The following is a 14416-nucleotide window of genomic DNA, read 5'->3' as shown; positions in this document are numbered from 1 at the left end:
GGGCCGTCCCCACTTTGCCCATCTCTCCTAAGAAGTGTCGGAAGTGTCAGCCCATAGCTGTTCTGACCGCGAGGGCCTGTCGTTTTAGTCGTCCACGCCGTTCCCCCCATTGACAGCTTCGTTCCATTAGAACCCAGACCTCCCAGAGCCCAGATTCTGGCCCCTCCTCCCAGCTCCCCTTCCGAGGAGGTGGACGCTCCAAGAGGAACAGGGAGGCCTGGCGTGGGGGAAGCTGCGGGCAGAGTGGAGGCAGCCGCGCCCTCGCGCCGCCCTCGACTCCGCCGGGCTCCCGCCCCCGGCTCCCACCCCCGGCCTGCCGCCCAGCGAGCGTGCCCGGAGCGCTCCGGGCCACACAGCGGGGCTCGTGGTTCGGGCTCCGGGTCTTGACGGCTGCCGAGGGGGAGGCGGGCACGTGTTAGGGCGGGGGGTTCCACCTGGCCACGCCGCCCGCCCTTTGCGGGCCGGCCTGGCCCCGGACGGGCGTCCGCGGCGGGCGCACGGAGGCGGGAGCTCTACGCTCTGTGGGAGGCCGAGCATTTGGCGACCCGGGCGCGGCCGTCGGGGCAGTGGGCTCCGGACGCGGGAAGCTCGCTCCCACGGCCCCCTGCCCAACTTCGGGCCCGCCAGTGCCTGCCCCAGTGTGCACCGCCGCCGTCGCCTCGACCTTCGAGGCCCTCAGTCCCGCCCGGCCCGGGTCCCGGCACCCACGTCGAGGCGGACAGGCGGACAGCGCCGCAGCCGGGTCCGACCCCCCGCGAGGGGACTTGGAGAAGTCGGGGCCCCGCCCACCGCTCCCCGCGGCCCCGCCCACGCCTCGCCTCGGCCCCGCCCACCGCTCTCTGGCTCCTCCCCTTCCTGCCGGCTTGCTCTCGGCGGCAGCCCGCCCGCCTCGGCCCGGAGCGGAGCCCACTGCTCCCCTCAGCCGCCCCGCCCCGCCGGCCTCCCCGCCCCTCCCGCGCGGGCGGTCCGAAAACCCGGAGCGCGGGAGCGCGGCTCCGCCGGGCCCGGGCGGCCGCACTGGGCATGCTCAGTAGCCGGGGCAGGTTTTTTGGTCGCAAGTAGGAAGCTTTTTGCACTACACCGGAGAGGGGGAGCCACGGAGCCAGCCGCGCCGCCGTGCACCGCCGCCGCGCCCGCCCCAGCCCGGCCCGGCCCCGCGGCGGGGCGCGATGAGCCCGAGCCCGAGCCGGCCCGCCGGGGAGTGAGCGCGGGGCGCGGAGGGCGCGTTGCGCAGCTGCTCCTGCGCACAACCCTGCCGCCGCCGCCGCCGGCCCGCACTGGCAGTGAGTGTGAGAGGCTCGTCCGTGCTGAGCTCCCGGCGCCGGGAGCGGGAGCAGGAAGCGCAGGCCACGCAGGGACCCAACTGAAACAAAGTGTCGGCCGCCCGGCGGCGGCGGCGCCTCGCCCCGACCCTGCCCCTCCCGCCCGCCCGCAACTCCGCCGCCCACCATGGCTTCCGAGGAGCTGTACGAGGTACCTCCCCTCCCCCTCCCGGACCCTCGGGCCGCCCCCGCCCCGCGCCGCCCCTCCCCGGCCCCGGCCCGGCCGCGTCCAGCCCGACGGCCCGGCTCCGCCGCGGGCGCCCGCCTCGCCCCCTCCCCCTCCGCGGCCGCAGTTTGCTGGACGGGAAATGTGTGCGAGGGGAGCCCGAACCACGCTGCTTTGAGGGGCCCGGCGGGCGGGGGGGGCCTCCCCGGAGTTGTCGAGCTCGTGGGGGGGCTCCGGCCGTGGGGAAGTAGCGCTGACACCAGCGACTTGCTCAGACTGAGCCCAAAGTGTTCTTGGCGAGGGCAGTGGGTGTGAAGCCCCTGTTACCGCTTGGCGGGGTCTGTAGGCGGTGCGGGGGTGTTTTTCCTGTCCATTTAATAGAGCGTTTTGGAGAGGGTTTTGCCTCCGGTTTGGGGAGTGGGGCGCCGAAAGGAAGAGTGCAACTGTCTCGGCTCTGCTGCTAGCCAAAGCGATGCAAAATAACGCACCGAAAATGCTAAACGTTGACCACATGCTTTAATTAGGTTAGCATTGTGGCCAGAGCCAGGAAATTTAAATTTAACGCTGATACACCGTCATTCATTTGCGCCGCAGCGTTGCAAGTAAGAAAGGGCACAATCAGAGCTATAAGTTATGAACGAAGGGTTTGCCAGCTTCAACTTCAAGTTTTGGAGTTATCTGTTTAGATCTTTAGACATATTTTGTATGTCTCGGTGTAACTTCTTGACGTATTTCAAAGTAGACTTCCTGGGAGTACAGAAGCTTGGAAGGCTTTCTGTTCTTTTGGATAAATGATTTTCTGTTTATATGTATTTATAAATACATCTTTATGAGAGTCTTAAAACTTTTGGATACTCTTCTGGATTCACCTTTATGATGCGTTTAGGGACCTGGGTGTTTAGGGGCTTAAGTAAGCGTCTGTAACAAGTAGAGACCCAGCACCCTTGATGAACCTTAAGTACCAGGTGAACCTTCTGAGGTGTCTTCTGGGTGTCTTACTGCTCTTGGCATAGAACGGCACTCTATTGCCAACAGATAGCCTTCTAGCAACTTTTTGTTGCTTTTTAAAAGCAAGTGTCCTGCAAAAGCTCTCAGGAGGAGGCTGCCTTCTGTAGAAATAATGGTGAGATTGTTACCTCCCCTTACATTGTATGTGGTCAGTGTACCTTAGCTGGCACTGAAAACGTCCCATTCTCTTCAACCATTTTACACATTAGCTGTGCCCTAGTGTATTCAAGATACTATCTTGGGTCATTTGGGTATGTAAAAGGGAAAAAAAATCTCCCTGTCCTCAAGAAGTTTCCCTTTTAGGAAAGCAAGTGGTGTGCATGGGGAAGGTCCCTAAGCAGAAGTTAAGATAGATGCAGATCTTCCAGGCTGACATACAGTTGGGAAAGTACATATGAGGGATTTTGGTTTCTACATTAGATTATTTCTTGCTGGCTTGGGTTTGTGTATTCATTCTTTATTATTTTTTGTGGTTATAAATACCTAATCATTTAAGTCATTCCAATTGGTGTTTGGGTGGAGTAGCACCTTATACATAAGTTGTATCTTATGATCCTGAAGACAATACATTTACCACTAGTGCACTGTGAACTAACTTTAGTTCTTTCTTTGTTTATTCATGTCTTCAGGTTTTCTAGTCACTACTTTTCTAGCAGAATTCATTTATAAGTAACATTTTGTTCAAAATTTGCATTCATTCTGCATGTTCATTGAATGTCAGCCCTATGGAAGTTCCATAGGGAGATAGGCATAAGGTATGAGGATGGTTCATTTCTTCAACATTTATTGGGGAAGAAATAAGTACATTGCAAAGAAATGATACATTTGCACAACTGACCTTTTGATTCTGGGTTTTGTTTTAGTTTTGAAAAAAAGCTATAGGCGTATAGTTGAAAGGAGAGTAAAAAATATGATGGTATTTTTTAGATAGGTGAGTTTTCTAACTTCTTTTCCTTTACTTGTAGGCAACACTATGACTCTGTGTCTGTATTACTATTGAAAGCTGATATGTGAAAGTTCTGTTTAGTGGTTGAGAGCCTGGATTTGGAGTCAGAAAACCTAGTTGTTGAATTCCAACTTTGTTACCTTGGGTAAATTACCTTCAAAGCTCAGTTTCCTCATCTGCAAAATTGGGATCAATACTCACCTTCAGAACTGTGAAGTTTACATGAAAAAAAAAATGTAAATCATACTCTACAATTCCCACAGTGAACACTCAGTAAGTGATGGTTATTGTTCTATTTCAACTGATCTAACATGCCTCCCTAAGGCCTGGTTTTGTTTCTAAAGATAGAGAACTGTATTGTTTTGATCAAGGCAATATTACTTGTGAGGCAGTATGCAATTGTAAATAAATACTACAGTCTAACAGGCTATTTGACAAGGCTGGGGAGAACACTAAGATATTTTAGTAATAAAGTCATGGACATTATTAGTTGCCTTGTTTTATTCGGTTATGCCCAAATCAAAATAGAAGTTCCATGTTTGGTCTCAAATTCTACAATTCTGTAGGGATACATTGACAAAGGAGGAAGTTCAAAGTGTTGCTTCTTGAAGTAACATGGTATATAGTAAGAGCACCGGTTTGCAGAAGCTATGTGAACTTGGGTGAGTTATTTGATTGCTAAGCCTCTGTTTTGTCACCTAAAAAGAAATGAGCTCTCCAGGACTCAGCATGGTGCCTGGTATGTGGCAATAGGTTCTTCGTAAGTGTTTAAAATAGTTATTGTGACCATGTTTGTGAATAAAAAATAAGGAAACAAGGTGGGGTGGAGCATCAACCTTACAAAATTGGAAGAGCTTCTGTTGGAGATAAAAATGGATTTATTCCCTGTATTTCCAGCAGCTGGGATTAGGAAAGACAAATTTTTTACTTACTCATACTGAGCACTTCATAGCTTTCACAAAAAGACCAGCTTCCTTTAGATCAGGGGTCAACAAAGTTTATGTAAGGGACCAGGTAGTTGATATTTTAGACCCTGCATGCCATGTACTCTTTGTTTTGGTTACTTGGCTCTGCTGTTGTAGCGCAAAAGCAGTGGTAGACAGTACCGAAATGAATGAGTTATTTTCCAATAAATTATGGACAGTAAAATTCGAATTTCGTATAATTTTTGCCTGTCATAAAATATTCTTGACCCCCCCCCAACCACTTAAAAATGTAAAAATCATTCTTAGCTCTTGGGTTTCACAAAAGCAGTGAGTGGGCTGGATTTCTTTTTCTAACCTGTGCTTTAGATGACCAGCTGCTCTGGAACTGAGATTGAGGCACCTGGAGGTGGAGTGTGGAGTAATGGAAGTCCTTCCAGCTGCAATCCCAGCTCTAGACTGGGTTCCACTCCTCCCTGCTATATAATGAAGGGAACAGCTGTGTGTCTTATGTAACTCTCTCTCCTGAACATTCTCATCAGTAACATGGGGACAATGATAACTCCCTCAGAGGATTGTGAAGCTTACATGACATTAGAATGTAAAAGCACTTATAGCTGATAAAGTGCTATACCCAAGTGTTAAGTAATTATATTATTCTAGGAAACATCTTTGTCTTCTTCCATTCTTTTTTTTTTTTAATGTTTATTCATTTTTGAGAGAGAGAGAGAGCGAGAGTGTGAGCAGGGGAGGAGCGGGAGAGAGGGAGACAAAAAATCTGAAGCAGCCTCCAGGCTCTGTCAACACAGAGCCCGTCGCAGGGCTCAAACTCACCGCGAGATCATGACCTGAGCTGAAGTCGGATGCTTAACCAACTGAGCCACCCACACGCCCCATATCTTCCATTCTTAATTAAAGAAAAAAAACCCACCCAACTCTCAAACCTGAAACCAGACGTGTTTTCCTTTGATATTTGGGAATTGATATAATCCCAGTAATAAAAATTGATTATATCACCAAAGAAAACAGATCAAGAGGACTTTAATTTATCCAGTTGTCAAATAACCACCATAAGACTTTGTTCATGTGGGACTGAATAAGGAGTCAACACTGTAGTAAAATAGAGACACATCTCCTTCTGTGTATATCTTAATAATTCCTTTTTTCTCAGTGGATATGGGGTCCCCCCCCTTGAGAATGATTATAATAGCTAATTTAAATTTTAGTAAGATTATAGCTAGTCCTAGCCTTCTGAGAAAATGTTTCTCCAACACATGCATATTCCAGTCTATCAAAAATGGAAGTAAGCTTTTAGGAATGAAGTTGTACCTGGCTTATAAAAATTTCTTAAAGTTGATTAGTTTGGAAGGATAATCAGGATTTGGGGGAAAGGTAAGTCTTTAGAATTTTTCTTATTACTTTAGGATGTGATTGCTCCTTTCTCCTATGCACCACAAGAATTTTATGTCCATTGACCAGAAGCGCAGTTGTAAATAAAATGGAAGTCACAAAGATCAAGAGATGTTCCATGGATGTTAAGCCTGCATCTGTTGTGTGTGTGCTGGCTCTTAGAAGAATGACCAAGAAAAAGAAGAGTTGTTTGATTTCTAGAGTTGATTGTGGGATAGTGAAGTCAAATGTGTATTTTGAAAATTAACACACTATCTTGAATGTGAATTGCTGAGAATATTATTTATTTGCCTAAACAAGAATGTGGAGACCTGCCAAGTGCTTTTCCTCTGAATTTTCTTTCAGTTCCTATGTACAAGAGTAAGTCTTTTTTGTTTTTGTTATAATATCTAAGAATTGTTGAATTTTTCTTCATGCTCTGTAATGATTTTAACCACCAGAGATATTTTCGTGGTATATAGGAAATACCTAATTTGCCGTGTTCTGATTCACACTTTTGAATATCTGTGATGCACAAAGCCAATAGGAGTCAAATTTTTGTGAATGGGGAGTAGTGGTTTTTATATCATGTGTGTTTGTAGGTGCAACAGCATCATCTGGGGTCCTTTTTTTAAACATTTATTTACTGTTGAGAGAGAAAGAGTGGGGAGGGGTCAGAGAGAGAGAGGAAGACAGAGGATCCAAAGCAGGCTCTGCGCTGTCAGAACAGAGCCAGATGTAGAGCTCAAACTCATGATCTGTGAGATCGTGACCTGAGCCAAAGTTGGACACTTAACCAGCTGAGCCACTGAGGCACCCCTGGAGCCCTTTTAAAATCAGATTCTTGGGCCCAAACCATGAGGATGTAGTTTTCAATGTTTGGGTGGAGACCAGAATCTGTATTTCCAAAAAGCTTTTTTATGGCATGTAGGTGGATGTAGGAGCCTTGGGATTGCAATGGTATGTGTTTCTAACACCGAAGCCACACGTTGAGGTGGGGTGGGGTTGGGACCTGCGTTTGCAGAGGAAGAACTCCACATGGACCACACTAGTCCTTTTTGCAGGCTCTTAGACTGTTGCTGGTTATTAACTGACTCATTCCAGGAAGGGAATATTAAAAACACTAGGTAGCTAGCTAAGGGTGCTATAATTTCTATTTTCTGTCTTCATTGTATGGCCCACTTGTCCATCAAGTTGTTAAGATTGGTGCTTACATTTCTTTAAAACTAGGTATTTTTTTCTGGTCATTATTTTCCAAAGTTCAAATATTGCAGTAGTTGCATAACTGTTGAGTTACACTGTAATGAAAGAGTGAATTATAGGAATGACTTTCCATTCTTGACCCTTTCCCTCTAGAATCTCCCGCCCCCAAATGTTATGCCTTGTGCTGTTCCTTCTACACTTAGTTCCTCATCTGCATATGTGGTTTCAACTCTGAGATGGGGAGAACTTTTTACTGTTTCCCACACAAACTTAATTCTCTTTAGCCTTAAGGGATCTGTGTTCTTTGGGGAGTCTGGGAAAAGTCTTTCACATTTGTATGAAAATTTGTTTACATAATTCATATAGAGACTTTTTCTGAGGGAGAGGCTCAGTAGCTTTTATCTGTTTCTCAAGGGGACCTGTGACCCAAAACAAGTATTAAAATTGTTCTTGAGATCTTTGAGCTAAGGCTTGACTTTCATTGCTCTTCATTGACTACTCTGACATCGTTTTTGCCAGACTCCGCTCTGCTTCAGCTGGAGTCCACACTAAAACCATATTAAAACTTCACTGATTGGGTTTCGAAGTTATATACTATTTCTCTAAGTGGCTATTCTCAAAATTGTTCATACATGAACTCTACAGTTAAACCAAAGGGGAGTGGGAGGTACAGGCTTCCAGTTATGGAATGAAGGAGTCAAAAGGCTGAAAGATACAGCATAGAGAATGTAGTCAGTGGTATTGCAGTAATATTGTACAGTGATAGATCGTAGCTACACTTGTGGTGAGCACAACATTATGTATAGAATTGTCCAGTCACTGTTGTACACCTGAAACTAATATAACATTGTCTACTGTATTTCAGTTTAAAAAATTAAGCAATATTCTAGCTTCACTTCTGACAGTACAAGGGCTCTAGAATCCTTTAACTCTGATCTACCCCTGAACTTGTTTACATGCTGTTATTTCTGTGTTTATTATTGTCCATTTTAAAAAAAAACTGATGAAATAGGACATTATTATTCTATTAAAAAAGTTTTTTTTAATGTTTATTTGTTTTTGAGAGAGACAGAATGAGAGTAGGTTAGGGGCAGAGAGAAAGAGGGAGACACAGAATCCGAAGCAGGCTCCAGGCTCGGAGCTGTCAGCACAGAGCCCGACGTGGGGCTCAAACTCATGAGCTGTGAGATCATGAGCTGAGCTGAAGTTGGATGCTCAACCGACTGAGCCACCCAGACACCCCAGGACATTATTATTCTATACAGATAATATTTGTTTAGATTTATTTATATCTTTACCAGTTTCTTTGATCAATCAGTCTTATATTATAGAACTTCCTTCTGGGATTATTTTTTTTCCCTTTTTTAGGTATATCCTTCAGAGATTTCTGTAGCAAAGAGTTATTAGTGGAAAAGTCTAGTTTTTTGATTATCTGGATATGTCTTTATTTTGCCTTCATTTTAGGAAGAGTATCTTCTAAATAAAGCCAGTTAATTGGTCAATTTCTTTAAGCATTTTGAAGGTGTTATTCCATGGTCTTCTGGCTTCCCCCTTATGCTGAAGGAGGTTGTTGTCAGTCCAGGTGTAGTCACTTTACAGGAGATCTGTCTTCTGTCTCTGGTTGCTTTTAAGATTCTCTCTTTGACTTTGGTGTTCTCTAGTTTTATATCAATGTATCTCTGTGAGACTTTCTAATAATAAGGTTTGCATATGATCTGTTTCTTTTGTCGATTTGTCAATTGAAAATGCAAATAAAGTATAAACTAGATTTCAAGGGAAATGTTTATGAAAATGGATGTAATAGTTACAAAAATAGTTACACATCTACTGCTTCTATGGCAAAAATGTTCAACATCTTTGTTCTGTCAGCTTCTGATACATAAGTGTATCTTCTCTAGCTTTCCTTTACCTGAGGTTGGCCTGTTCATTTGGTTTGAGCTGCTGAAGACATGGTTGTTGACTTACTTTGTCCACATCTGCCCAGCCCGTCCCTTCCTACCTTTGTGTTGCCATTTTTCCAGTCGCTAACTGGTGGATACCCCAGCTTGCCAGCCATGGTGTCACTCCTCATTTAGGACTTCCATTATAGTTCACAACTAGCAGGAATCCTCCCCTCCAAGTGACTAATTGGCTTTTTCCTTTTGCACTATTAATTATTTGCATGTAAGTATTACTTTCTCTCAGTATTAAATAATATCATGTATATTTTTCCCTGGAATGGTTGGCTTTTTTTTTTGGTTTGTTGCAGTGTTTAATCTGAAGACTTGAATGTGGCAAGCAATCAATAATTGCTGATTTTATCTAAAATACAAATATTACAGTGACTGGAGTCACATTTTTTTTTTTAATTATACCATATATGTGAGAATTATGCATTTAGGTATCTTGTTTGGAAAAAAACTCTACATGGTGTTTTGGAGGAAAATTATTTCTAAATTTGATACAAATAATTTGGAAGAAAATTGTGTTCCTAGAAAGAGTATTTCGAAATGTTTGTCACAGTATTTATGTTTAGCTGTTGGTGAGAAGTGTCTGTGTAGGGGGCGAGATGTCTAAAAATAATCTCCAGTTGGAGAAGTTAACCACAATATATTTAGGAAATGCCTTTATTTTTTTGCCTTATTTTCATTTATAATGGGCTCTGCCATGTGAAGTTTTTAAGAAGTTGATATTTTCACAGTGTTCGTTGGTAATGCTCAACAACGTTGATTGCACGTAATATCTTTGGTTAAAATGTACCCATTTTTCATCAGTAGTTTACTGTTTAGGATTCCAGGGTATCACAGAGTTGCATACAGAAGCATTTCTTATTTTAAAATGTAACTAATGTGGAAGCCTCAGCTATTTAGAATATGTGAGAACCAGGACCAAATAAAAGGCTTCTTGGCTTGGAAAAAGGTGTCACACCCCTTAAACATTGAATGGCTCTGTGTCTCTCTTAGAGACTGTTTTCCTTTATTTTAGGCATAATATGCTTGGACTTCACTAACTTATCATGTTGGGAACAGGTATTTGGTAAGGGAGAGAGGCTGTCACAGGTATGTGAGTTGACATTAATAAGCTTGCTCATGAGAGGAGCTGATGATGGCACTTCTAGGTCATGGATAGCAGGGGCTCCTGAGCCCCACAGAGCAATGTGAAAGGCATCCTTATGAAAAGAGCTATCAAACATGATTTTTAAAAAAGTTTTGGCATGTAAGTGACAAAATTCAGTTTATTTTTATTTTTAATATTATTATTTTTTAATGTTCATTTATTTTTGAGAGAGGGAGACAGAGTGCAAGCAGAGGAGGGACAGAGAGAGGGAGACATAGAATCTGAAGCAGGATCCAGGCTCCAGGCTGTCAACACAGAGCCCAATGCAGTGCTCGAACCCATGAGGTGTGAGATCATGACCTGAGCTAAAGTCAGATGCCTAACCGACTGAGCCACCCAGGCACCCCAAATTCAGTTTATTTTTGTGGTGTGTTTTCCAGAGTTTCCACCAAAATATTCCTAACAGCAGAAGAAAGCGATCAGATAGCCTCATAAAGCGATGGAGATGGGGACTGAACTCTCTGATGCAAACTTGGCCTGTTTTTGAATTCTCAGGTTACCCTTAACCTTAGTGAAGTTAACAGTGTATGCCATAGAAAAGTTTTTGGTTTGATATTAAATGTCTTAAAAGTACTTACACTTAGCTTTTCTCCATTAAACTTTGAGTCAGGTTGATGTTTCGGTAAGGTGAGCCATCAGTTATGGTCTTCCTACAACTCCTGATCTCCTGCTGGGTGTGTGCACCCGGGGGTAAGGGCGGGGGCTGTTCGCGCCATCTTCCTTGATGATGTGAGGTAAAAGAATTATTAGCTGGTTTGGTGATATGTAAATGGGAATATTTGAATTGAGTGATCAAAAAAGTGTTTTAAAATCTTGTTTCAGTAATTCTTACGACTGAAGTTTAAAGATCCTTATTTTCCATCTAAAGTCATCTTATTGCTGGGTGTTCAGGAGAAGCAGCACTAGCTATTCGTGTCTCCACTGTCTGCTGATTCTTTACTTAGAAGAATGATTTTGCTGTTCTTGGAGTCAGTCATGAGAGCATTTCGGGGGTCCCTGGTGGAATGGGGCTTGTCTGCTTTACAGCCCCTCCCTACCCAAGGGCTAGGCCAGCACCCCTTAGAAAACTTCCTGTCTTCCATCTCCTCTTTCCCTCCTGAGTGTTCTTGTTCTCATGTCTAGCTCCGGGGCCTTCCACTTGCTTTCCATCCCTTTGCCAGGTCCCCTTTGAGCTGAGGCTTCATTCATCCTGTTTTGACTCTTGACCCCAGCCTCCATACTGGATTGTTGCCTTGGTCAAAGCTCTGGCCCGGCAAGTAGCTGTCTCACTGCCGTTTTTTTTACCTTGCTTTTCTTTTATGCAGTCCAGAGGTGGACTCTGACAGTCCTCAGACACCCCAGGTGTCTACCTGAGGTGGAGGTTAGCCACCTCTCCAACTCTTGGCCAGCGACGGGTCCCCTGTCTTAATCCTCTGACTTCCCTCTTGTATGCAGGTGAGCTTTTGAGCTCAAAGCAAGAAGTAAATGATTATTTTATTACCATTTCTAGGGTGGAGAGAGATGTGTATGTGGCAGAGGGTGCTAACTAGAATATGATTTGTAGTACTCTTCCCTCAGAGTATACATGTGAGTAAAATTTTTCTCCGGAATTATTTTATATGCCATCATTCAACACCACTAGCTTCGGCTCACAAGTGAGCTTTTTGAGAATGTCTTGATTAAATTGATAGATGCATATCTAAAAATGTATTCCTCAGGGAAACAATCCTAAGTAGCTGCAAGTTCGGACTGCTTAAAAATGATGAGGTTGCAATGATTATGTAGAATGAGTTTAAAAGATTGTGGAGGGAGGGGCACCTGGCTGGCTCAGTCGGAGGAGCATGTGACTCTTGATCTCTAGGGGTCATGAGTTCAAGTCCCACATAGGATGTAGGGATTTCTTAAATAAATATTTTAAAATAAATAAAAGCCTGTGGAATGAGATCTTGTCAAGGTATGTGGGTACACATTGGCATGAGGGACTTAAGTGTTAAGACCAGACACATGCAGATTGCCCAGGAACCTGATTGAAACCAACAGAAAACAGATTGTGGTCATGAGTGGACAGCTTTACAGTACAGTAAATATGCACCCCCCAAGCCTTGGGGAGAAAAAGACCAAAACCATGAAGTGGAGGGTTGGATGGGGGAAAGGATTGTTGTAAAATTCCAGTCTCTTCTATGCATAACCCCACTGGAAGGAAGGCTAAAACCACGGAGTCCTTGTCTCAGCTGATTGCTGTTGCAGTAGAGCAACATGCCTTAGAAGTTGGTAAGCTTTTAAACAGCCTTTCCTGTAGTGGAACAGGTCTCCCCTTGAAGAAGAGTGTTCCCCTTAGGGCTTGAGAAGGAAACATTGGAGAAAATAAGGACACTAATGTGACCAAGGCTTTGAGCACTCTTGTTTCTCCTCTGGAGCAGTGGGCAGAAGATTGGAATGCCCCTGTGTTCCTGAGCCCCTCACTCTCCTGGGTGATTGAGGTGAGAACTAAAAGTAAGATGGAAGTTCTCATCTTTGTGTGCTTTTGCCCCACCTTCCCCCACTCAAAAGTGTTTCTCCAGAGTCCTTCTGCCATACAGCTGACTATCTGCTCTGCTCACCTGGGTGAAGAGATGTCCTCATGTTTTTCACTGAATCAGTGGAAATGTTTCCCGTAATTTCCTGGGTGATGTGAGGTCAGCTAGAACCCTCACCTTGTCACAGGCCCTTTTGGTTTTCAGTTGTGCTTCTTTTCTTAGTAGTAAGGGAAGTAAGAGGAGTGATTGGGTTGGGGGGAGTGGGGCTAGACCTGGCTGTGCTCACATTTTGCCTTTGCACAGTCCTTATTGCTGGGGTAGCTCTGGGCTGGTTCCTCCCCGCCTCCAGGCATCTCTCTGAATCCCAGCGGGCAGGAACTCTGGTGGTTCTAACTCCAGGACCTCCCACCTGAAGGGAAAGAGTGGCTTCACAGCCACTGCAGTGGTTTCTCAGCTTTTGAGGGAAGGTGTGTATCAGAAGCTCCCATCACTGAACGTTGTTGTAGGATCAGTTCTGGATCTAAGATTTGTGCCCAAATTGCGTTTTGTTTTGTTTTCTTTAGCTCTCTTGCATTTTTGGCCTTTTCTAACTCTGGGTCAAGGGAAATGAGACCGAGAGTTGCTGCCTTTACCACCTACCTGCTCTCTGTGTCCCTCTTCTCATCCGACCCCTCTGTTTTGGAGCCCCATCCTGCTGCACTCCATATAATATGGAATCGAACTTTTCAGAAGAGTTTAGCTTCCGGTTCTTAATGAAAAAACCAAGTGAACAATAGAATCTTTCTGCCTTTGTAAAACAGTAAACTTTCAAACTAAACCCAGCTACTCTTTGCTTGTGACACAAGCATACTTTTCTCTGGATTTGAGAATGGATTTCTCACACCTGCTGTACATCATTATCAATTTAGGACATATAGTCAGGGTTTTGCTTATTTATTATATATAAAACATCAATAATGACACAGAAGAACAACAAACACATAGAAAGATTTGTTCTTCACCCCTCTTATCTATTTTGGATATATGTTAGCAAAAGTTAGCAAAAAATTATCTAGTAAACATCTTGAAATGATTTGTGTTTGTTAAAAGTTGCATTTGAAAATTTTCTTCAAGAGAATTTATAAATACACTGATGAAACCTTTTAAATGGGAAGATCGCTTAAATTTAAAAAATCTTGCTTGATAAATTTTAATGAGCAATTAATAACATGACTTAATACTATATTTAGGTATGTGTAGGTGACCTTTTGCATTAGCCTGCTACATAAAAACTTCTCAGAGTTTGGGAGGCATTACCTCTGTGGTTTAGGGTTTACTGTAAGTTGTTGGAGATGTTATTGTCTATATGATATACACTGCACCTTAACCAAGAAAAAGCCATTTTCCTTGCTATGAGGACTGAAGTTATAAGGGTTTCTTAAACTCCTTGTAGTATAAGTTAACAGATGATGGTCGCTCCATGATAAAAGATAGATAGGATCCTAATAAATACCATAGTCTGCCTTTTCTTCCATGGTCACCATACTTGAGGTTATTATAAGCAGAACATAGAGCAGATGTGACTAAAGCAGTGGCATCTTCTGATGTAGTTTGTGGAAGCAGAACAGGGAAGCTCCACTAATTTCCTGCAGTTTCACAGTTAGCCAGTAGGTTTCCCATGCATAGCAGCTTGGAAATCTGTATGGACCTAAAAATGAGTGGCTAATTATAGGGTAGGAAATGAATAAGCTTTGCATGAGATTAAACAGATTTGCAGGGAGAATGAACTTAATGCACCATCATGGATAGCAATTTTTCAGTGTCCTCAAAGATTTCAAATTAAACAAATGATTTATAATGAAGCACAACACATTGATGAAAACAGAGAA

The 14416-nt window shown here is 44.1% G+C and overlaps 1 protein-coding gene across 4 annotated transcripts in view; it reads left to right on the top strand.

The window, feature by feature from the left end:
• CDYL (chromodomain Y like) overlaps positions 1-14416 on the top strand; it is a 241451-nt gene that overhangs the window by 57361 nt on the left and 169674 nt on the right. Inside the window, exon 1 of one of the 4 annotated variants that reach the window (XM_053904939.1) lies at positions 1325-1473. The exons of the other annotated variants lie outside the window; for them this stretch is intronic. Coding sequence (XP_053760914.1) covers positions 1450-1473 — 24 coding nt within the window. The 5' untranslated portion in view covers positions 1325-1449. Of the gene's footprint in view, positions 1-1324; positions 1474-14416 lie in introns of those variants that run through there. 4 annotated transcript variants of the gene reach the window in all.

Source organism: Panthera pardus, unplaced genomic scaffold, assembly GCF_024362965.1.
Source record: "Panthera pardus isolate Hobbes unplaced genomic scaffold, ASM2436296v1 HiC_scaffold_17, whole genome shotgun sequence".
Classification (NCBI taxonomy): Eukaryota; Metazoa; Chordata; class Mammalia; order Carnivora; family Felidae; genus Panthera; species Panthera pardus.
The sequence above is the reverse complement of the archived record's forward strand: the minus strand, read 5'-3'. Positions and strand labels throughout refer to the sequence as shown.